The following is a 24,154-nucleotide window of genomic DNA, read 5'->3' on the forward strand; positions in this document are numbered from 1 at the left end:
CCATGGAACACAAAAATGTGCCCTTTCCAGGCACCTTGCTTCACAAACTGGAGATTTTACATCTCAAGTTTCCGATTCCCAACCAGCAAGCCACTGGTGTTGATCACAGATAAGAATGTAATGCAAGGACTTGACTTGTGCAGCAAGATGCCTTCACGTTTAGCCAACTTCTGACTCAATCCCCATGGTAACACTACTTTACATGCTTCTTTGTTATGTACCTTCTTCTCTCTTTGCACAATGGGAGTGGTTATTGCATCCTTTGCAATAACTAAAGGAAGATGGTAAATGTTATATACATTTCGAGACTTCGGTTCACCTCAACTCTAATCTGCACTGTAGAAATAATGCAGTCTAACACTGTGTGAACTACAATGCTATGTAATTCTGAGATTCATAGTTTTGTGAGATATTTAACTTTCTCTGCCAGAGAGCTCTGGTTCCACAACAAATGAAAAATTCTAGCATTCCATAGGATGGAGCCACAACATTTAAAGTGGTGTCAAACTTCTGTAATGCACTCTACATGGTGCTACCCTTGTGCCTAGTCTGAAAACTTCAATCAGTCCAAAATATGGCAGCCAGAGTGGTTGTTGGGACAGCTGGAGGTAACCACATCACTCCTATCTTAAAATCTCTTCACTGGCTGCCTACTAGTTTCCAGGTACTGTAGACGGTGTTGGTTATGATCTTTAAAGCCCTACATGGCTTGGGTCCAACCTATTTGCGGGATCGCTTCCTTCCCTATAATCCGCCCCACACACTCAGGTCCTCTGGGAAAAACCTTCTTCAACCAATAAAGGCTAGGTTGACAACGGTTACCCAGAGGGCCTTCTCATCAGCCGCTCCCAAATTATGGAATGGCCTATGGGAAGAGATCCGGAACATCACCAATCTTGACAGCTTTAAAAGGGCTGTCAAGATGGATCCCTTCCGACAAGCCTTCCCTGAATAATTCATCCGGTCACCCATTAATTCTTTTAATTCTAGTGATCGTTTAATAGTTATTTTATGGTATTATGGTTAGGGGAGGAATTAATGGAAAGTATTTTAACTCTATGCTGCATTTTATATTGTGTTTTAATTGATGTTGTAAGCCACTTCGATCCTGCGATAGAGGCGGCATATAAATAAAATTTATTATTATTATTATTATTATTATTATTAATTTCTGCCGTGTATTAGACCTCGGATATAGCAAATGTCATGACTGCTCAATGTACACAATCACATTGAGTGGAGATAGAAAGTTCTCCCAGGATATGATACTGATGCTGGATATTCTAGAACCCAGGTTCAAATTACAAGAGGCAGTGATACATCCAACAATGGCAGGGACACATTGAGGTAAGCAGACATCAGCTAGTGTGACTTCTCCTTACCTGTTTCCTCAGGACACAGCATGAGTAAAGGGTGAGTGCTTACCTTAGCTATTAATCTAAGATAGTGCCATCCCTCCCTCCCTTTATTTTCCATCTTTACCAGGCTGGAACTCAAGGTGGCTTACAAAAAGAGAATACAATAAAACACAAAATTAAAAGGATACAAAACTTTAGTTATTCAAAGTGGTGGGCCCTGGACCAGTGCCAGTCCCTGAGTCACTGGCTGCATGGTCAGTTTTGGGTCTCCCATTTTAAAAACTAGACATGTTGGAGCAGATTCTGAGAAGGATGATGAGGATCATGAGAGGTATGGTGAACAAAACATATAAGACAAGATAGAAGGAGTGGTAATGTTCAGCTTGGTGAAGAGAAGTCTGAGGGGTGACATGATTGTACTCAAAGGCTGTCACAGAGAGGAGGGGGCAAGCTTGTTCTTTGCTGTCTCAGAAGTAGCACTAGGTCTAATGATTTAAAGTTAGAGGAAGGTGGGTTTTGATTAACCATCTTGACAGCGAGAGAGGTTTGACAGTGGAACCAGTTGCCTAGAATGGTGGTTAGGCCTCCATCTCTGGACATTTCTCTAGATGGAGATCCTGCACTAAACAGGGGATTGGACTCGATAGCCCATGAAGCCCCTTCCAAGGCTATGATTCTATAAAATCTCTTAAGAGTTTCCAAGAAGGTAAGAATTAAATATAGACAAAGGGCACAAATAAGGTTCCTAACACATGGGGAGGGGAAAATTTCTGGTCCCCCACATCAGCCTGATAAACACTGATGTAGATAATATCAAGACTGCCTGAATTATATATAAGCAGATGAAAACTGGCAGACCGAAGTATGTGTTTTGACAGTCAAATCAATGTTCAAAGCCAGCAAAGAAAATACTATGAATGCAGAACATACACACGCAAAGGTGTAAGATACAAAGTCAAGAACAACCTCCCCCCCTCCCAATCCCTTTCTTGAGTCTGGCACTAGCTCTATAGCAATAGCAGTTACATCTACTGATGCAAGTAGCAGCACAGTCTATTTAAAGCATCTGGGACATGATGGGGGTGAAACTCACCTTGAAGCCAACTCAACCAATCCTAGCTCTGCACCTTTAAAGAGTGCCCTGGACTTATCTCTGTGGCACAATTAGTACTGTATTTAGCTTGCAAAGTGTGCTCTGCTAACCAAACGTAAACCTAACATGCAACTCCTTTTGTTATTTCTAATATATGCATTTACAGGGGGGAAAGGTGTCCAACTATCAATCCCTGTTCTCAAAGGCATGCGGCATTTTATGCACCCAAACATACAAAAAACATACTGTAAGCCGCTCAGCTACTGGCTCTGAAGTTACCGCTGACTAAAGCACAATATTATGACAACAGCAGCAGATTAAGGAGCTTCCTGTAGGAAGTAGTATAGGACATCCCTCAACAATTACAAGGGATAAGAGATCTTTTATTTTAATTATAACCAGTCAGATCTTGCTTTCCTTGAAGTTAATGGGGGAGAAAAAATTCCATTGACATCAAGGGAGCCAGGCTTTCATCCTGTCTGTTTTGAGGAGTGATACGAAATTGCATTCCCAGAGGCTCATGAATGTATTGTCAACTCATCTGTCACAGAGTATTCATTGCAAGGATTCTGCTACTCTCTACATGGAGTTAGGCCATTTTGGTTGAACAGTAGGCCTTCCTCGCACGCATACAGTCACATGCATAAATCTATACTGCAGGGTCCATACACGAGCCTGAAAATTTGCACAGTATCACAGAGGTGGGAAACCTGGTGCCTTCCAGATGTTTTGGACTACAGCTCTCATCATCCCTGAGCATTGGCTTTGCTGGCGAAGATTGAAAAGTCCAACACCATCTGGAGGGGCACAGCATCCCAATCTTTGCTCTTAACAGGGGTCTGTTGAAAAATACACAACCCTAGTATTCATGTTTCCCTTTCTTCTTCCCTCCCTCAAACACAAACTACTTGGTTTGGTTTTTAAAATGGAGCATCCAATCCAGTTTGGCAAAGTTGAAGCTTGCCATGTACGTTGTTGCCACTGCCACATTTCCCTGGCATCAAGATCAGAGAAGAGGATTCGGATGGTACTCAATGACAATTCTGCAACCAAACTTTCCACCTGAACCAATTCTACACAGTGTTGGCACTACTCCCCACCAACACCAAGTCGGTGTCTGCAAAACCATTACGCTTTCGGACTCATCTCCATCAACAATCTGAGGATTAGGGAAACATAAGTGGATGCTGATAACGCCTGTCACATAAGCCATGCAATACAAAGTGTACAGTCAGTACTGTGTTTAGATTTACGCATCTCACGGGCCTTGATTTCTCAATGGGAAGGGGGAGAGAAAGCCAAGCACTGATGTCCCCCCCCCCCCTTTAAATGCTTCCTCCAACACAAGAAACACCACATAGTTTTGTGGGTCTTACGTTGTGCCAAGAGTGTTTCTTATTGAACGCAGAAATGGCTTCTTCGGTTGTGGCACAAACAAGCCATATCCCACAGCTCCTAAAGCAAGCAGCGCTTTCGCCTGAGGGTGTGTCAGAGGTGTTTGAGGATATGCAGAGAAACACACAAATGTCTAGGTTGAACCTTAACGCAGAGAACATAACTGGGAAAAAGGCAGGATAAAAATGAAATAACATAAAATTAAAATAAAAATGAACATTGCTTCCTTCCAACCCTCCTTTGTGAGCCCTTCCCACTCCCCTGAGTGGAAGGACCTAGAGCTCAGGAGGGGGAGAGCAAAATAATAATAATAATAATAATAATAATAATAATATCAATAACTGAAGAAAGGGGTCAAGGCGGAAATATTCACACACACAGGGAGAGGTTGTTGCCTAAAGGAGAAGAAAGAGGCATCACTCTGGGAAATCATGTGCACAGGGAAGACATTTACTCCCTCCATAGAGGCTCAATGCCAATGCAGCCACCACCATGAAGCCGTGTTGCGTCCACACTGCGCAAATAATCTGGTTTGACACCGCTTGGACCACCCTGGCTCAAGGCTAGGGCATCCTGGGGATTGAAGTTTATAGTGTGTCGCCACAAACTTCAATCCGCACAGTGCCAAGGGGGTGCAAGCAGTGTCAAACCGGATCCTTACCCGCAGTGTGGATGAGGGACACCTGGGTCCAAAGTGCAATGGGGCTTCCATCCATCATGTATCCTGCGAGGGACCTGGCCTTGGAGGAGACCAGAGGGAGGAGGCCCTTCCTCTGCTACACCTTGAACGGGAAAAGGGGAAAAAAGAGACACCCATCCACACAACTGCAATGCAGCTTTTCCGACCCCTACAGCACAATCCAGTGCAAACACACCAACACACACCCAACACACCCCAGACCTCTTGCCTAGCCTTTGCGGCGACGATCCTGGGGTTTTCCCCCATCAAAGACCCAGGAGGCATCAGAAGAACACAATGAAGAAGCCGGAGGAGAGGAGAAAGGAGAGCAGGGCTTCCAGCCCCATGGCCCCCCAGCAGAGCCCTGCCTGCCTGCCTGCCTGCCCCCCCCCCGGCTCCCCTCACCTTTGACTTGCGCCTCATAGTCCGCGATGATCTCTTTGTCCTTCTTGAACTTTGTTTGCGAGGACATCTTTGGAGAGCAAGAGCCAGGTCCCCGCCGGGTTTTCCTTTCCTGTCTTTATTTGCTCCTCTCTCTCTCTCTCTCTCTCTCTTTTTCCAGAAGGAAGAAGCAGCAGCCAAAGGAGCCTCAGCAGCAGCCAGGAATGGCTCCCTTTCCTTCCCTTTCCCCTTCTTCTCCTTCTTCTTCTTCTTCTTCAGGGAAGAGAGGGAGAGTTCTGCAGCAGAGGAGCCCAAGCGATGCCCTCTCCTCCTCCTCCTCCTCCTCCTCCTCTGCCTCCCTCCTTCCCTCCCTCCCTTCAGCTCAGCATGGGTTTCTTTTTCCCTTCAGCCCCCGCTGAGCTCGGGCAGCCCTAGAGGAAGGGGCGGCAAGGGCTGGAAGAAGGAGGAAGAGGGAGGCTGGCGCTTGGCTCCCTCGCTCTTCGGGCGCTGGATCCGGGGAAGGAAGGAAGGAAGGAAGGAAGGAGGGAGGGAGGGAGGGAGGGAGGAGGAGGAGGGTGGCAGGCAGAAGGGTGTGTCACCTGCTGCACCCAGAGAGGGGGCTTTGGGCTGAGGCGAGGGAAGCCCACAGAGAGAGACACACACAGCCGCTCAGAAGGAGAGGCAAGGCTCCAGGCAGCCAGGGGGGATTCAGGGAGGGAAGCAGGGAGAGGGCACCCGCCGCCACACAGCCCTCCACAGGGAGCCACGCCTGCCTGCCTGCCTGCCTTCCCTCCTGCCTTCTCTCTTCCCTCCTCCCCCTCTCTTTCCCTTCCTTCCTTCTCTCCCTACTTCCTTCTTCCCTTCATCCTTCCCTCTTTCTTTTCCTTTCCCTCCCTTTCCTGTCCTTTCCTTCCTTCCTTCTTTCCTCCTTCCCTCTCTTTCCTTCCCTCCTTTCTTTTCCTTTCCCTACCTTTCCTTCCTTCCTTCTTTCCTCCTTCCCTCTCTTTCCTTCCCTCCTTTCTTTTCCTTTCTTCCTTTACCTCTTTCTTCCTTTCCTCTTTACTCCCTTCTTCCCCTCCCTTTCTTTCTTTCCTTCCTTCCTCCCTTCTTCCTTTCTTTCTTCCTTCCTCCTTCCTTTTTTCCCTTTCTTTCCCTCTTTCCTTTCCTCCCTTCTTCCCCTCCCTTTCTTTCCTTCTTTCCTTCCTTTCTTCCCTTTCCTCCCTCCTTTCCTCCCAAGGGGAGCTAGTGCTGACTGCTGAGGGGGCCAAGAGCGGGGCTGGCCTGGGCGCCCTCTCTGCCTGCCTCCTCCTCCTCCTCCTTCCCTGGGGCTCCTCCAAAGGGTCGGGACTCGGAGGGGAGCGGGAGGCCTTGGGCTCCAGGAGCCCTGGCTGAAGCCCAGGCCCTCCTTCCCCACCTTAAGCGTCCCCTGCGGCACCCGCCTTCCTCCTCTGGCCAGAAGGGAGGAGGAGGAGGAGAGGGGCCGGGGTCTAGGCCAGGGGAAGGGCCCTTGTTCACCAGTCCGGTCTGGCTCTTGGCTATGGGATTCTGGGAGTTGGAGTTTGTTGTGGGGCCCAGAGCGGAGCTCCAACTCCCAGAATTCCATAGCCTTAAGCCACAAAAGAGTTAAAACACTGCCAAACCAGGTTATTTTTCCAATGTGGTTGCAGCCCAAGCCTGAAATCTTCCTGGAAGCCAAGATGACTAAATGGAGGCTGTCATACTTTGGCCGCATTGTGAGAAGGCATGGCTCCCCAGAAAAGACATAAGGTTTGGGAAGGTAGAAGGCAGTCGGAAAAGAGGAAGGCCATCAAGGAAGCCGTGGCTCTGAGTCTCTGTGAGACCTGAGCAGGGCTGTTGAAGATAGCCGGACTTGGAGGTCTCTCATTCATAGGGTCACCAAAAGTCAAACTCCTGAAGTTTATCACATGAAGGAGATTGGAAGTTTATCCCCTGAATATCCTGGGGAAATCGCATAATTACATATAACAATTTCACTCGACGTCACACAACGCCCGCCATTAAAGTGGTCACAAAGAAGCATTAATGTGTATCCTTTTATTTTGGGGATTTCAGCAACAAAGCATTTCTGATATCGCTTTATTTGCACAATTGTGTATGATAATTCACACAATTACTCAACCTGGCAACCACTAAGGACAACAACAATGATTTCTAAACATCTTTGCCTGATGAAGCTTCCAAAAGTTGCAGGAATGGATGTATTTTGTGCATTTTGGTCAGCAAATGAAGGTATTGCTATAAGGTGGAGCATGAAGACAAGCAAATGGGTTCTAGAACAGAGCAAGCCTGAACTCTCCCTGGAAGCCAAGATGATCAAATTGAGGCTGTTGTACTTTTGACATAATGAGAAGGCAGGCCTCATTAGAAAAGATAATAATATTAGGAAAGGTGGAAAGTAGTAGAGAGGAAAGCCACATGCCAGATAGATGGCCCCGGACTCGCAGGACCTAAGCAGAACAGTGGAGGAGAGGGGGGCTTGGTCACCATTAGTTGGAGTCGACTCAAAGGCAGTTAAGAAGACCACAAGGAAGGCACTGTCCCTGGGCCTTAGAAAGACGAGCATCCCTGTTTGGAAATCAGATTTCTCCGAGTTGGAGAGAACAGGAATGATTCTATAAGAGCACACCTGCTCTATACACAGCTTCCACTTTACGTAGAAGCCGTGCTGCAATAGAGGGTATGGCATGCACACACTGTGCCACCACTTGAGTTTACATGGTATTTGCCTTACATGGGGGGGAGTGTCCGGAACAGATCCCCGCGTAAGGCAAGGCTGCACTGTAATTCTGTAACGGAGCGGAAAGCAAAATGGGGGTAGGTTTCACTTTGTAGTTGTCATTTGCCACAAAGTTGTCTTCAACTTAGGGTGACTGCTGGATAAGAGGAAGGAACTAGCAAAGCCTTCTCTGCCTAAGGAAATCCAATGAAATTCATGGGTCGCCATACATCAACAGATGACATGAAGGTACATACACATACAGATATAATATGGATGAGAGACCTCCAGTTCACCCCGCAATCACCACCTTGCTCAGACCTTGCAGACTCAGGACTGTGGCATCCTTGACTGAAGGCTGGTACAGACTGGCACAATACAGAGGCTTCATGGGGGCGTGGTGTTCTCTACATGAAGTTGACCACATGTATGCTGATCACATGTGTGTGGCTTCACGGCACTACAGTGCTGTGGCATTTAGACGGTGCATGCCACCACAGCACTGCAAAGCCCCAGCAGGGCAGGAAAACCTCCTGCAAAGAGGAGTGGCAATTTGCCGCTTCTTTTTTATAGTGGCAAAACGCTGGAGTGGGGCCGCAGTGTGTGATTGCTGTGGCACCCACTAGGCTCTTTCAGGAGCAGCATTTGGGCCAGTCTGTTTCGGCCCACAGTTTATCCACCTGTCAGTGGCATCACTAGGGTTGGTGTCACCCAGTGCTGTAACTTGTGGTGTCCCCCCCCCCCCACAAGCACATTGACCTTCTCTCATAAGACACCATATAGAAAGTTAAGTAATTTTTTTGTACTAATGTTACTCATAAATTGTAATTCCTGTAGATCATTAAATGTGATCAGAACATTGGCAGTTCAAGGTCCAAGTGCTGCATGATGGGTGAACTCCCATGACTAATCCCAGCTTCTGCCAACCTAGCAGTTCGAAAGCATGCAAATGCAAGTAGATAAATAGGTATCACTTCAGTGGGAAGATAACAGTGTTTGGTCCAGTCTTCAGACAATGCTGGCTCTTCGGCTTAGTAACAAAGATGAGCATCACCCCCTACAGTCGGTTATTACTAAATATTCATGTTTAATAGTTGTTGTTCCAGATTTTCCTGAAGTTAAAAAGTGGTGCCATTTTGCCATTTTTTGTTAGTGTCGGGTTAATGCCAAAATCATGCGATGTTGACTGAAAACAATCTTGCTCTTATGGGATATTCACGGATTTAAACCCTATTTATCCATGGGATTTGGATGCTTCCCTCCCATCTGATAAACTCCTATGTGTGTGCCATTTTTTTGCTTTCCCATTTTTAGCTTTCTTTAATTCATGCTTCTCACATTCAGTTCCTCCTAGATACATTGTAAAACTTCAGACTTTTCTTTGACCACTGCACAAGTCAGCAGCAGGCCATCCTTTCTGCCTAGTAGCTGTTTAGCACATTTACCATAGTCTGGTTTCTCAGCAAAAGCCTGTCTGACTTAGGAGGCCATACCAGCAGCAGTGCTACCAGCAAACTAGCCTCTTGTATCACAGGAGCAGGCAATCCCACCACCACAGAAAGATAGTACCTAGGTGGGAGATTTTGCTTTATATTGTTGTATTTTTGGCCTTAATTTTATTATTGATATGACCTGTTGTTAAGCACTGAATATAGAATTTCTGAATTGATCTCATGGAGAGTCTAAGGCTGCACATGCACTGCATAAATAATCCAAGTTGACATCACTTTAACTGCCATGGCTTAAAGCTATGAAATTCTGGGAACTGTAGTTTTGTGAGACATTCAGAAGTTAAAGTGTTGTCAACCTGGAATATTTCTGCAGTGCAGGTGCAGCCTTAGAAAAGGGTGTGAAGGATTACTTGAGTGGGAAGAAAAACCTGCGTTTTTGAGTTTCACTTAATCCAATGTTAAATAATTCATGAAATCCATCCGAACCCTTAGAAACAGCCTAGTGGAAAATTAGATTTTTTCTTAAAATGATTTCAAACTGTATCAAAATGGTATCAAACTGCATTATTTCTGCAGAGCAAATTAGACCCCAGGCTCAAAAACAACCATCTGTGACATGACAAATTAGCCATGTCTCTGAAGGCCTATAGGAGAGGGGACCCATTCATAATGGGTTGCCAGGGTCATATGTTCAGTTTGCATGCAGCCTGCCTATACACCAAAGTCAGCCCCAATAATGGGTTTTACTCCTAAGTAAAAGTGCATAAGCTTATAACCATGAAGCCCAATCCTGTGGCAAAGCTAGGTGTCAAAGGACCTAGGCATGCAAAAGATTTAATTTTGTATAAGAGTAGGCTTTTGATTAGACAAAGTACTCTACAGCCACCATTCAGAGGGGAGTGCTCACTACTTAGGATTGCATCTTTAGGGCCCATTCAGACTACCTTTTGTACCGTATTGTAACCCGGATTAAAAGTCAGAAGTTCCCATTGGCACCGGTTTAAACACATCAGAGTTAGGGTCTTGCACACCCGATCCAGGGCAAATCCTCATTACAGTGTTTTTTCCAAAAGTGGATTATTTCCTGTATCTTTTTGAAAAACCTGTTTCTTCCCTACTGCCGGCAAATGGGAACTTGGCCCCAGTCATGATCGGATCAAGTTCAGGGGAGGGATTCAGGTCAGAGGGAGGGCAGAGAGCGGAGCATGCGTTCCCTCTCGCAGGCAGCTTTTACTCTCTCTTTTTTTTGTAATTTTATTTTTGACAGATTATGTGAATGCTTGTTCTACATGTGGATACATATTGATAGAATGTGTCTGCTTGTGCTACATTTCCCTTTCGTTTGCTTGCTGCCGACACAGCAGGTCACTTTGCTAGTGGCATTTTTAAAAAATTAGTGTGTGTGTGTGTGTGTGTGTGTGTGACAGAATATGCGAATGCTTGTGTTTCCTTTTAAATTTGGCAAATTGATACAACATGTGAATGCTTTTGCTACAGATGTGTATGTAAGGAGAGACAATCGGCAATCGGAGGGAAAGCAAAGAAAGAGGATGCAGAGATGGCATTCTGAGGTGAGGTATTATTATTATTATTATTATTGTGAGAGATTATGCACATGCTTTGGGCTGGAAGGGGAGGGAAGAGGATGGCATGGAGGGAGGCAGGGGCTTCGGAGGTGGCGTTGGGCTTGAAGGGAAGGGAAGGGAAGAGGTTCAAAGAGGAGGAAATGCTGGACTGGAAACAAAGGGGAAGCTAGAGGCTGGCATTCAGAGGGAAGGGTGTGGAAACCCATGACTTTGGGGGAGTCACACTCTCTCAGCCTCAGGGTAAAGGCAATGGCAAATCTCCTCGAAACCAATCTTGCCAAGAAAACCCCAGGATGGGGTCATTTTAGGGTTACCATAATCTGTAAAGACCCAAATACAAACAACATACACACACACCTGGAGGTTTTTAAATTTGACAAGTTAACAGAATATGCGCACACTACCGCCAGTTTTTTTTTTAAAGGAGGGGGGAAAGCACCCATTCAGTTGGCCAATGGTTGTAGGATACGTCACCTTTAACGAAAGCGGAAGTGAATTTGATTGACAGCAAAGGAGGCTCCATTTTAAAGTGGTACTGCAAATGTGAACTTCAGAGGGGCAAATTGCATCGATCGTGGTAAAGGGTAGTGAGAACTTCTACCCAGGGAGATTGGGTATGGGGGCAAACGGATCTGCCCAGTTCTATCCAGAGCAAATGGGCTAGTGAGAATGGGGCCTTAGAAGATAGCAATACTCACCTGTCTTTAAAATTAGCAAAATGCATCAATGTAAATAAGAAAACGGAAATCAAGTCTGTCTTTTCTCAGAAAAGAATGTCTAATCTGTTAGAGAAAAGCTACAGTACCTCATTAGATTAGTTCACTACTGAGTTCATTAACAGACTACAGATCTTTTAACTAATTAAAAATATGTTCCTGATTAATGAGACAGATTTTTTAAAGTAACTATTTCAAACAAAATACTTCTTCGAAACTGCAGATGGTACATGTCATCTTTAGAAGAAATATTTGTCTCTATTTGTTTTACATGTAAAAAGGAATGCATCTTCTCAGATGGTACCTACTTCGATATAAATATGTGAAAGTGGATTTGAATATCTGTTGTTTTGAATTTAAACTGGCATGATTGGACTTCCACAATTTCTTAAACTGGATGATACTCCTAGATAGCTTGGCTCTGACCATCAGTTGCCCAGAAAATGTTTAGAATACTCCTCATTGATTTACATGAGCAATTTATGTCTGTGGACTGCTTACTTCTTGAAAGTTAGTAGAGCACCAACCAAACAAATCTGCAAGATCCAAAAATGAACATTTAAAACAAGCAGAAAATGCTTGATTTGAAAGAGCTTTACCGCTTTGTTGCAGGAACTTGTGGCATGAGGATTGGGCATTGATTCCTAGACCTGGCCAAGCTGCCCACTCTTGTTTTAATGGCAAAGTAACTTTGGGAATGGATGTATTTGCTGAACACCTGAGCTTAGCAAGGGAGATAGAAAAAAACGTCTGTAACAGGACAGGTGAAGTTTGGAATATGAATTGCCATTTGTATGTGATCAGATTATATCTATGGGCCTTATGTTCACAAGATGAGAGAATTTAAGACTGTAAGAGAGCGAAGGCCAGCTTTAGAGGGCAAAAGGGGTCCTCTTTCTCTGGAATGCTGTGATACCTTTACCAGCCCTGATTAAGCGTCCACATTGCAAAGGTGAGGTTTACCCTTTGTCCCTTTTCTTTGTCATCCCTTGTGAATGTATGTGAGGAGTTTTAATATAAATTAAATAAAAGTGTGGCATGGTTTTAGACCCATTCTTGCATTTGAGGTCAGTCCATTAATATTTGCACGTCCTTCAGTTTTAGAGCCAATGTATGCAAGCTTACTTGATGCCAATTAAAAGCCAAGTTTCACAATCGGAAAAAAAAAAACAAATCTGCAAGATCCATCTAGATAAGTTAAGGCTAGAGGAGTGTTTTATTAATTGTTTGTTGAGACCTAAGCAAGCAAGGTGCCCCACGCTATGCAAGTTTACTCAAAACCAAGATCCACTATATTCAGTTAAGTATGCAAAGGGATCTTGTAGCCACTATGAGACTGAGTGAAAGACGTTGTAGTATAAGCTTTCATAGACTTGGTCTACTTCCTCAGATGCATGGATATAGTCCAACTCAATGAAAGCTTATGCTACAACATATTTCACCCAGTCTCAAAGGTACTACAAGATCCCTTTGCATACTGATATTCCAGACTAACATGGCTATCCATATTCAGTTAACTTACTCCACAGTAAATACACATAGGACTTCACTCTACATTCTTCCTGCCACCTTGGTGCTTTACAGGACAAACCACGCAATTCCCGGACGCAGCAAGAAGCTGCTACAAAATGCAGCTTCTTCTTGCGGCGTGGAAATGGCGCCGCAAGTGCCCAATCATGCACTCGCAGTGTCACTTCCGCCGCATGACGTGCGGACACTAGGCGTCTGCGACGTCAAGATGGTGGTGCCCGTGTAGAATGGGCACCGCCATTTTGTACGCACCAAGCGCGTACTAGGGTTAGGGGCGTCCTTTCCGGACGCCACTTTCTAACCCTAGTACGTGCGCGGCACGTATTTTACGCCCATGCGGAACAGGCCTGTGTTTGGTACTACTGCTATTTAATGTATATAAATTTATGTTGTGGAAGTAAGTGAAATAAAAATGATAAAATAGTTTACAGTATATTCAAAAGTTCTATAGAAATTATAAATAAGAATTAAAGATCCATTAAGATAAAATATTTAAGTGCATAGTGAATTGCATATGATCATTTGATTTTAATGGAAAACTTGTGCACACTTATCTGACTCTGGATTGCGCCCAATATGAAAATGGGCTCCAGGAAAGCAGATATGAATACATGCATTTGGAGGGCTCTCATTGGCATGGAATCTATTTGCATTTGTGGTCACTTTGAGTTATGATACTATCACCCTTGTTGCACTTCAGCTTTACTGTAATGTATGCTGAATATTTAATTACTACCAAGAACAGGAAAGTTAAGTTGCCTCATAAAAACAAGCTAGACATTGTCTGTAAGTACAGTGTCCAAAGGCCTGGAAGAGAAAGGGATTATTTTCAGCTTGGAATAATGCACTCTCTGTCTTTGTGGCCTTGTGACAATTATTGTGTGTATATATACCTTTCAGTCACCTGTTGACTTACAGCAACCAGGTGTGTGCCATAAGGTTTTCTTAGGAGTTTATCACACTAGCGAGATTCCATGGGAAAACAGGAGTTAAATGTTTAAGCCAACAAAAACCCCGGAAATGCCCAAAGTTTATCACATGACGTCACATCCTGGTTAGTACATGGATGGGGAATTGCCAATAAATATCAGGTGCTGGAAAGCAGAGAAAACTGGCAGCTTTTTATGTCCAGAACAACCCGAGAGTAAAAAAGCTGCCGTTTTTCTCTGCATGGCATTTGGATTAACTTTGTGTTATTTCACTTGGGCAGTCCCTAGTGTGATAAACTAACCGAATTTGCAAGTTCGGTTTAAATTTGAATGTGCTTTAAATCACGTTTAACTTCCATTTTCCCACAGGATCTCCCCTAGTGTGATAAAGGCCTTAGGCAAGAAATACTCAGAGATAGGGGTGACATTACCTTTCTCTGAAATATGGCCTCCAGCACCTGATATTTATTGGCAATTCCCCATCCATGTACTAACCAGGATGTAATTTCTTCCCTGTTGTTGTTGTTGTTGTTGTTGTTGGAGCCTTCAAGTCAACTCCAACTTATTGCAATCTTCTCCTAGGGTTTTCTTGAATTATTCTGAGGAGGTTTGCCATTGACTTCCTCTTAGTCAGTGGGCTTCCAATGGCTCAGCAGAAACTGAAACCCTGGTCTTCCAGAGTCCTAATAATACTCATACTGCTACACCACTTTCTTCCCGCACTGTGAGATATTTTCCTCATTGGATGGCTATATACTTCTCTTATGGAACTCTTCAGCTTGTAAAGTCTACTTGGTAATTGTGAGATACTAAGTATTGTGGGGGCAAGGAAGATTGGGGTGGTGAGCTTTGTACACTGGTGCTGTCATATGGACACACTTTATTATATTACCATGTGAGAATATGGCAGAGAATTGTTTGAAAATATTACCAGCAGCAACAACAAACTAGATATACATGATAGGAGGATATGACCCATATAGAGAACATACAGTACTACCAAACAAAAGGCTACATAGCCAAGTGGTATTGAAGAAGCTTGTATTTAGTTGTCATATTAAAATTATGCTTGTTTTGTAGCTCCCATACTATCACAGCAATCAGAAGTTTAGTTGGAGCAAGAGGTAACTTTAACACATTTTGCATATGCATCTACATAGCATCTGTATTTGGGCTTCAGGTGTGAGGAATGCCAAGTGAGCATGCATCTCATTCTGAAACTGGGTGTAGTTCCAGGCTTCTCAAAATGTTCCTGCAGTGCCAAACACTGACACATGTTACTGCTGTAGCATGAGCTTTATTGGTGATAAATGATACAGCAGATGGTAGATAGCAGACAAGCAGTCCAGACCTTTCACTGATAAGGTGCAGTGGTAGAAATGGGCCCCCAAACAAATTCTACCAATATTATTCCTCAGCTGGTGATCAAATTCTCAATTGCTGGAATATATGAGGAGATTTTAATATATGATTGCTCTCAGGAAGGTTTCTTATTAAAGGGTGTGTGCTTTGTTTGTTTTTTAACTTTTATATATTTTTAAAATAATTTTATACTGTTTTAATATGATTTTATACTCTTATAAATGTGATAATTCTAATTGTGTTGGGTTTTAACTGATTTTTCCCCCCTCTAAGCCATCTTAGACCCCACTGTGGGAGAAAGGAGGCATATAAATATAAATGTTTATATAGGCTCAGTACACAGTTCTCAGACTGGGCTATACACTTTGGGCCCTTAGTTCAGGAAGGCCTGAGTGAAGAAGTGGATCTATAACAGGCGCCTAAAACACAGGTCCAAAATACACTGCAGAAATTTGAGACCACTTTAACTGCCCCTGGCTTAATGCTAGGGAATTCTGGGAACTGTAGTTTGTGAGACATTTAGCCTTCTCTGTCAGAGAGCTCTGGTGCCACAATAAACTTCCATTCCCAGGATTCCTTAGCACTGGAATACAGCAGTTAAAGTGGTCTCAAACTGGATTATTTCTGCAGTGTATTTTGGACCATAGTTAGCACCTCCCAAATATGTGGAGAGGGACATTCCAAAAGGTGGGATCACCTGGGTTGGATAGTTTAGCCTGAAAAGATTAGACATGCCACATTAGCTATTTGTGTATTTCTACTTGCAAAATGTTTAGAATGACCTATGATGATAATCTCTAACAGCAAAAGACCTTCATATTATTTAGGGCAGGGGTGGAGATAATGGGTTCAAAGCCATGATGGTTGAATGTTGTAGCAAATGGTTTAACTTAGATGTTACTTTATGGTGTTGAGAACGGCATGTGGAACAGCCTGGTGCAGGCTTTTCTACCTGGTCCCCTGATGCAGCAAAAGTTACTTGCATTGCATGCAGGTTGTCTGATGGCAATTCTAGAAAGAAACATCAGATTGTGACAGTTAAACCAGTGTGCAGGACAGGTGGCACTTGGGTTAGAATGGATAACTTGTTCCAATCAAGACAGCAGATCGGTATAATACTGAAAGTGAGAACATTAACATTATTGCAAAACGCTATAGTAATAGCAAGAAGGAAGGAAGTTGGTCTTGTGATGAAAGCCAGTTATTTTGCCAACTACTTCATTAGAGGATGAGACTGTCATAAGCCTTGCTTTGCAATGAAATGTTTAACCCCCAACATTTCAGTTTTAAAGAATCTCAGATACAAGGACCAGAGACCTGGAGGCCTCTCTTGAAAACTGTAAAAGCAACTGCCAGTCCAAATAGACAATACTTGGTCTAAATAAATCATCCATCTGACACTGTGTATGGGAAGGAGCGCCTTGCGTCCCCTCTGCACACTCCTAGCTATGCTGTTTGACAAGTCATTTCTAGGTCAAGTCTTGCCAATGGCTTAGGGCTTCCACTGTAATGTTAGAAAATAACACTGGGGTAGAATTCAGAGACATAGCCATGTTAACCTGGAATATCAGTATGCAAAAGGATCTTGTAGCATCTTTGAGGCTAATAGACTAACTGTCTCAAAGATGCTACAAGATCCCTTTGCATACAAATAACAGTAGGATAAGATTGTGCTTGAGTACTCAAGAAAACCTGCCACCAAGCATTAAAGCCCTTTATTTTCCATTATTTTTCAAGTGGAAATTTCAGTAAAGTAGATGTACAGCTTTTTGAGGCAAAGGCTGTGGGTGTGTTAACTGCATTCTACCCTCTATGGGAGAGGACTGACTGCACTGATTCAAAGGCAATGTAAGTATGATATTCAGTAAAAGTGTATGGATTGCCCTGTTGGATCAGAGCAAAGACCTAGCTGTCCAGTTTCCTGGATTAATCACATCGGCCAGTCTGAGGCCTCCAGGAAGTCTACCAACAGAGCATGAATACTATGGTGGTATCCAGAACGGCGCTTTGTGCCGGCCTGGATACATGCTAGGGTTGCCTTGGGGTGTCCTTTACAGACACCCCGCAACCCTAGTAACTGCGGCGTCAAAATGGCGGCGCCCTGTCTACATGGGCACTGCCATTACGACATCACGGCCGCGCCACAGCCAAACATCACAGCACAGACGTGACGTGCGCACGCCGCTGCAGGGCGCTTGTGGCATCTTTTCAACAGCGCCAAAAAGGAGCTCCAAAATGGAGTTCCTTTCGCTGCGCATATTGCTGGCGTGGCCTTTAAACAGCTGCACCAGCGATATGGAAGATAAAGAGGCTGAGCAGCCCCTTTCTATCTTTCCCCGCTGCTGTCGGGGTGACCTTGGGGCATGAAGCCCCAAGGATACCCCTTTCCAGGCTGCGAGGAAGCAGCGTTTTGCATTTTGCCGCTTCCCCAAGGCCTGGAGAAGCAGCGGATTGGGGCCTCCGGGGCTGCCACTATGGCTGCTGAGGCCCCGATATGTCAGGGAAAAGGCCGGGTGCAGGGGCGGTCTCTATCCTGCCTATATTGCTCTTATATCCCCTATGCTGTTTAACATTTACACAAAGCCGCTGGGAGAGATCATCCCGAGGCATGGGGCGCGGTGTTATCAGCACAGTGATGACACCCAAATCTATTTCTCCATGTCTCCGACTGTTACAGCAACTAAGGACAGCATCTCTCCTCTGAATGCCTGCCTTGGGTTAGTAATGGACTGGATGAGGGAAAACAAACTCAAGTTGAATCCAAAGAAAACGGAGGTACTTGCGATAGGTTCCTCAAGTCCAAGGATGTAATTTTGTCAACCAGTCCTGGACGGGGTCACACTTACCTTAAAGGACAAAGTTTGCAGTTTGGGAGTACTCCTGGACCCATATTTACAGTTATCATCCCATGTGGATATGATGGCCAGGAGTGCATGGTACCAACTTCGGTTGAGACGCCAACTGCATCCCTACCTGGACCAAAAGGACCTTGAAGCAGTGGTACTTGCACTGGTAATCTCTCATTTAGATTTCTGTAATGCACTGTACATGGGGCTACCTATGTACCAAGTTCGGAAGCTTCAAGTGGTGTAAAATGCAGCAGCCAGATTGGTCACTGGAACATCTAGATCAGACCGCATAACACCAATATTAAAATCTCTTCACTGGCTACTGATTAGCTTCCGGGTGCAGTACAAAGTGTTGGTTATTACCTTTAAAACCCTACATGGCTTTACACAATCCTCCCCACATTCTCAGAACAACCGGGAAGAAGTTATTAGATTATGTAAACACCAGGTTAACAACAACTTCCCACAGGGCATTTACTGCCATAGCTCCTAAATTATGGAACGGCTTGCCAGAGGAGATCCATCTCATTATCACCTTAGATGCCTTTAAGAAGGCACTTATGACAGATCTCTTCCGGCAGTCCTATCCACCCAATCTGCTATAAGAGAGTTAAAAATATCCCAACTTTGTTTGTAAAGATATGTATTTTAAATGATGATTTAGTCTATGTATTGTATTGATAGCGGTTTTACTGTTTTATTGAGTGTATTTTATATGAAATTGTAGTTTTTATCTTGTAATGTTGTTTCTATCATGGTAATCCCACCTCGATCCACAGGGAGAGGCAGGAAATATAAATAAAAATTATTATTATTATTATTATTATTATTATTATTATTATTAGTCCCTCAGTTGTCTTATCTCTCCATCCCAATACCTTTCTGGACAAAGAAATTCCACAGACCCAGTATGGCTAACAGACATCGATAGACCCCACTAGTATCCCCCTGCATGGATCTGTCAAATCCCTCTTTTAAGCCATGTATTCGATCTCAGCTGATGAGATATGCATAGATACGTATAGAGGATGATCCCAGTAATGAAAGATGAGGGAGCAATCCGTTTTTGCTCATTCCTTGCATCACAAAAATTTGCTTGAGAGATTTAGATTGGGACAGTTTGGTGCAGGGAAATGCAAAGAGATGAGACAAATCTGTCCAAACCCTCTGCTATTCTTATGGATGCTCCTAGATTGGGTCATCTATTTAGTGGACATAAGGAGCCTGTTAAGGAAGTGAAGGTCCAAACATATGTGAGCTGGTGGCCACCACCACATCTCATGATGGTAGCATATTCCATTTCATGCCTGTGTTCTCAGCTGAAAGCAACATACTAATTGGGGAGAAATCTGATGTTGCCAATGATATAATTAAGATAAAACCCTATTTTAATAATAATATTTTGTGAGTTGGAGGACCAGAGCCGTGGATATGCTATGTAATGTACTCAAAAGCAATTTAATGTGAGCCTACATCTTGAAGTCACTCAACTTTGTAACATTTATTTCTAGAATCCAGTTGATCTGGAAGTGACAAAGCTCTCTAAAAATCTCAGGCTCTTCATCATGAGAAAGGCTACAGGAATCAGAGTGAAAGTTGCTGAAAAGGAATAGGAAAGCATGAGGTTTCAGGGAAATATGTTTTTTAATAAACAGAATCACACCTCAAGTAGTATTTCATAGATGATTTTTTTAAAATCACCACAGACCAAAAAGTAAAAACAGTTTCCTGCTGTATGATGAAATTCCAGCACATTCTGCATCTTGCTTTCATTACCTCTTTCATTCCACAAAAGGACCAAAATGCATGTTAAACCAAACATGTATTTAAAAACAGACAGATGCTTCTTGCTATGAAAGCAGTGTTCTGAAGGCACCATATTTAGTGGAGAAGCAGCCGTGGCGGGTTTCTCCCCATGGCACCCTTCTGCCACACCCCAATTCCCCCAATTTTCTGCAACAAAGTTCCAGGCATGAGGACTTGAAGAGTAGCCAAAGAATGAAAAAGGAAAATTCATTCTTTCTTACTAGTTATAATTTATGTAGCATACACCACACATACAAACTCTTTTATAATGACAATAGTGAGTGTGGTGTTTTGTGCAGTAATGAAAGTTACGTGTTCCCTTGGCTGAAAATATTACGTGTTCCCTTGGTTGATAATAATAAGAATAATACAGTTTATTTATATCCCACCCCATCTGCACTCAGGCAACCAGAGTGGCTTACAGCATTAAAAATACAAATCATATCCCCCAACCCTCTCTCCCTTAAAATAGAATTAAACATTTTACACTTTAAAACATGTTAAAAGATAAATAGTAATTTAAACAGTAGATAAAAACAAACAAACAACAATAGACAAGCAAACAGCATTACTTTATATAGATAGCATAACCATTCTTTCAGGGGATATTGGAGAAAATGACAAGATTTTGGCTGCATCTACACTGCAGAAGTAATGCACTTTGACACAGCTTTAACTGTCATGCTTCAGCCTATGGAATAATGAGATTTCCACTTTGTTGTGGCACCAGGCTACAAATCCCAGAACCCCATAGTATTAAGCCATGGCAGTTAAAGCAGTGCCTAACTACATTATTTCTGAAGTGCAGATGCAGCCTTTTTTGAGAAGGGAAATGGTTATTGCATGCTGATACACTAGCCCCTTACGGACTAAATAAAGACCTGGAGTTTAGCCATCCCCTTTGCAGCTCAGGCTTTTACATATTCCCTCAGCTCCCTCCCTGCCCTCAAGCTGTTATGATTAAGAGAGCCTTGATACACTCAGTAGAGAAAAAATGCAAACGCTTTGCCTCCTATTTTGAGAACCATCACTTGCCAGGCATATGCTTTAGACTAGAGACACTTTTTTTTAAATCAGTAAAAGTCAATTCTCTGAAGTTGCCAGCCACAGATGGTGGCGAAACGTCAGAAGGAAACTCTGCTAGAACATGGCCACATAGCCCAAAAAACCCACAAAAATTAATTCTCAATATGTTTTGTAAGTATTGTTTTATAATGAATAAAAATTAATCTGATCTAATACAGTCTGCCCTCCATATTCACAGATTTTGGATCGATGGACCATCCATGGCTTGAAAATATTATATCTATCTATCTATATATATATCCACAACCCCCCCACCCCCCAATGGATAACAAAATCCTTGGATGCTCAAGTCCATCAAATACAATAGCATAGTAAAATGATGTCCCTTACATAAAATGGTAAAATCAAGGTTTGCTCAAAAGCATATACAGTTATTTCCTGTCTGAAATGCATTGGGCTAATCTGAGAAATCTAACTTTTTATACGTGTGTGTGTGTGTGTCCCCTCTCTCTTTACATCAGTCTCCTTTTGTTTAGCGTGTTAAAGTACTCTTGATGCACTGGCTGCAGCCAACAATAACTAATTCCAGTTGAGGTAATACAAAAATGGTGAAATATTTATCTTTCAGAGCTACTATCTTCAGCTGAGTACATGTAGCCCACTTGGTTACTTGGCTCGGGCCAAAATGGTTCACATTCATGTTCATTGTTCATCCTTTGTTTTTGAGCATAAATCCCTTCCTTTGATCACATTTGCAAGGGAGTGGGAAGAGGTCCAACATTACAGATTTGTCACATTGTTAACAAATACATCTAAAGGTGGGAGTATGTTTTAGGGGGAGCCGACAAAAAACAGAGGAATCTCCTCTGAGAAGTGGTGCTGGGACTATGAAACCAGTGTTTTTATCCCTACAAGTGCTAATCTTAAGAAATATCAATGCCTCCTTCATCTGGATTACCTCTTGCCAGCTCTCTTACTAGTTACCACCAGTTGCCCTGTGGGAAGGATCCTAATGGTTGGCTTTGATTTTCTTCTACCCTCTGTTGTGTAGTTTCCTCCTCCCTCCCAATCCATTTTCCTTATGTGTCGTGACTTCTAAAATGTAAACCTGAACGCACAGATTGCTGTATTATTGGATTCATGAACTGTTTGGGGAGTCTTTCTGTTCTGGCTGAAGTGTGGAATAATCAACAATACATAAATAACCTTTTCCATTCTATTGTCCAACTTCTTTTCTTGGCCCGAAGTGGCCATGAAGTTACTGCATTTTTGTGTCTTTAACAATGCCTAATACTGCATTCCAGACTGGAGCCTCCAGATCTTAACAGCAGTAAAAGTTGGTGAGGACAAGTCTGTGTGTATTGAGAAAGCAGATCAGATTAACTGTCTGAAATAATATTGAATTTTCAATAAGAAAGGATATTTAACAACCAAAGGCTTCTAATAGATAAAGAGTCACTTTTTTCTGTCTAACAAATAGTTGTCATACAGCTGATCTACTTTGATCAAATGAGAGAGATTGCTAAAGATAATTATGCAGCCAGTGTTTTAAAATATAATTCTTAATAATAATAATAATAATAATAATAATAATAATAATAATAATAATAAGGTTAGAGACATGTATTGCAGAATTGAAATTATGAAGGAAGGAATGTTAAATAGTTTAGTTAAATTGGCAATAATTTGGATATAAACTGAAGCAGTTTCTGGAGTAACCTTATGTGTGTGAGAGAGAGATTTTAAACATTCTGTAGGATTCTTATCCTGAAAGGCTTCATTTGAAATGCTTACAAATCAGTTTCAAAATATATACTGGGCTTCAAACTGGAACATTTGGAAAACATAATGAGATAGTGTTCTGTTTTATATTTCTTGTTATTTCTTTTATTATCACCATGGATTTTCTGTTTTCTTTCCACAATGTAGAAGGCCAGAAATTCGATCTTTAAAACTCTCCACAAGAATTTTGGGTTTCTCAGGATCTTAATATTGCATCTTCTAGAATTAACTATAGCTGCATATCTCCAAGATGAGATAAAACTTCATATACTGGCATCCACTTACTAACCTATAGGATTCTTCCTGAATATTTCCACTGGTGGCTATAATCTGTTGTTTTTGTCTGCCTTCAAGTTATTGCTGACTTAAGGCACCCTTAAGGTGCTTAAAACCTCATGGGGTTTTCTCTGCAGGATTTGTTCAGAGAGAGTTTTCCATTGCCTTTCTGTGAGGGTGAGAGAGCACAACCTCAAAATCATCTTAGAAAAGTGTTTGGATTCTAAAGTAAAACATGTCTATGCTTGCTGGCTATTGGCAATTATACTCCAGTGCATCTGTATCGGGGAAGGCTGGTTTGTGACACATCTGTCAAAATCCTGAAACATTCCCTTTTGCCAATGCTTCTTCACAAATGAGAAAGATATTCTCAGTTAAGCCTGAATGCATTCAAAAAGTTTTTAACAGGAAAGAAACCAAACAATGGCTCGGTATACACGGGTGGCAAAACGGCACCCCTCTTTGCTGCACAGGTGTGCAGCAGCATCCACATGTGGCGGCACAGATGCGCACTCAAAAAGGAGCCACTCAGGCGGCTCCTTTTTTTGCGCCGTCATTAGGGCTGCGTTGATGCTGCTTTTGCTGACAGGTGTCTGTATGCGGTGCTGTGGCACCCGCTGTGTGGACAGGTGTGCACACCTGTGACATCACTAGGGCTGGGCGCATCTGGATGTCCAGCCCTATCGAGCCCTAATATGGCCGCAACATGCCCATCTGTACTGGGCCATAGATAAAGTGATTTTGCATCAACTAGGTTTTATTTTAGAAGACACTAAATGAGAGTCCATTTAAAATATATGTCCAAGGATATTTCTTCCATATTGATTATAGCTAGGGAGGGGCAAAAAGAGGATTTTGCTCGCCAAATAAGAAATTTGTCCTCCTCACCCCCAGGATATTTTCCTGCTCTCCTCAACTTTCCAGCATTGGAGAGTGAGACACTGCAAATCATTCACACCTAGAACTCTTCATATTTGCTATGTTTGTACAGTCAGCCCTCCATATCCATGGATTCTTTATCCATGGATTCAACCATCCACAGTTTGAAAATATTTTAAATATATATAAATTCCCATTGTATTTAATGGGACTTCAGCATCCCCAAATTTTGGTATCCATGAGAGATTCTGGAAGTAAACACCAGCTGATATCAATGGCTCACAGTATTTTCTTGATAACTCTGCCTGCCTCGTTTTTC

General features: G+C 43.0%; 1 protein-coding gene across 2 annotated transcripts in view; it reads right to left on the bottom strand.

The window, feature by feature from the left end:
• The window catches only part of LOC149321366 (SLIT-ROBO Rho GTPase-activating protein 3), a 264,346-nt gene extending 259,083 nt beyond the window's left edge, over positions 1-5,263 (bottom strand). For both annotated transcript variants that reach the window (XM_089520382.1, XM_089520374.1), the window contains exon 1: positions 4,931-5,263. In XM_089520382.1, the coding sequence (XP_089376508.1) occupies positions 4,931-4,997 (67 nt within the window). In that variant the 5' untranslated portion in view covers positions 4,998-5,263. The remainder of the gene's footprint in view (positions 1-4,930) is intronic.
• Between the last annotated feature and the right edge of the window lie 18,891 nt (positions 5,264-24,154).

This window comes from Sceloporus occidentalis, unplaced genomic scaffold (genome assembly GCF_023333645.1).
Source record: "Sceloporus occidentalis isolate IW3139 unplaced genomic scaffold, rSceOcc1.0.p SCAF_1, whole genome shotgun sequence".
Classification (NCBI taxonomy): domain Eukaryota; kingdom Metazoa; phylum Chordata; class Lepidosauria; order Squamata; family Phrynosomatidae; genus Sceloporus; species Sceloporus occidentalis.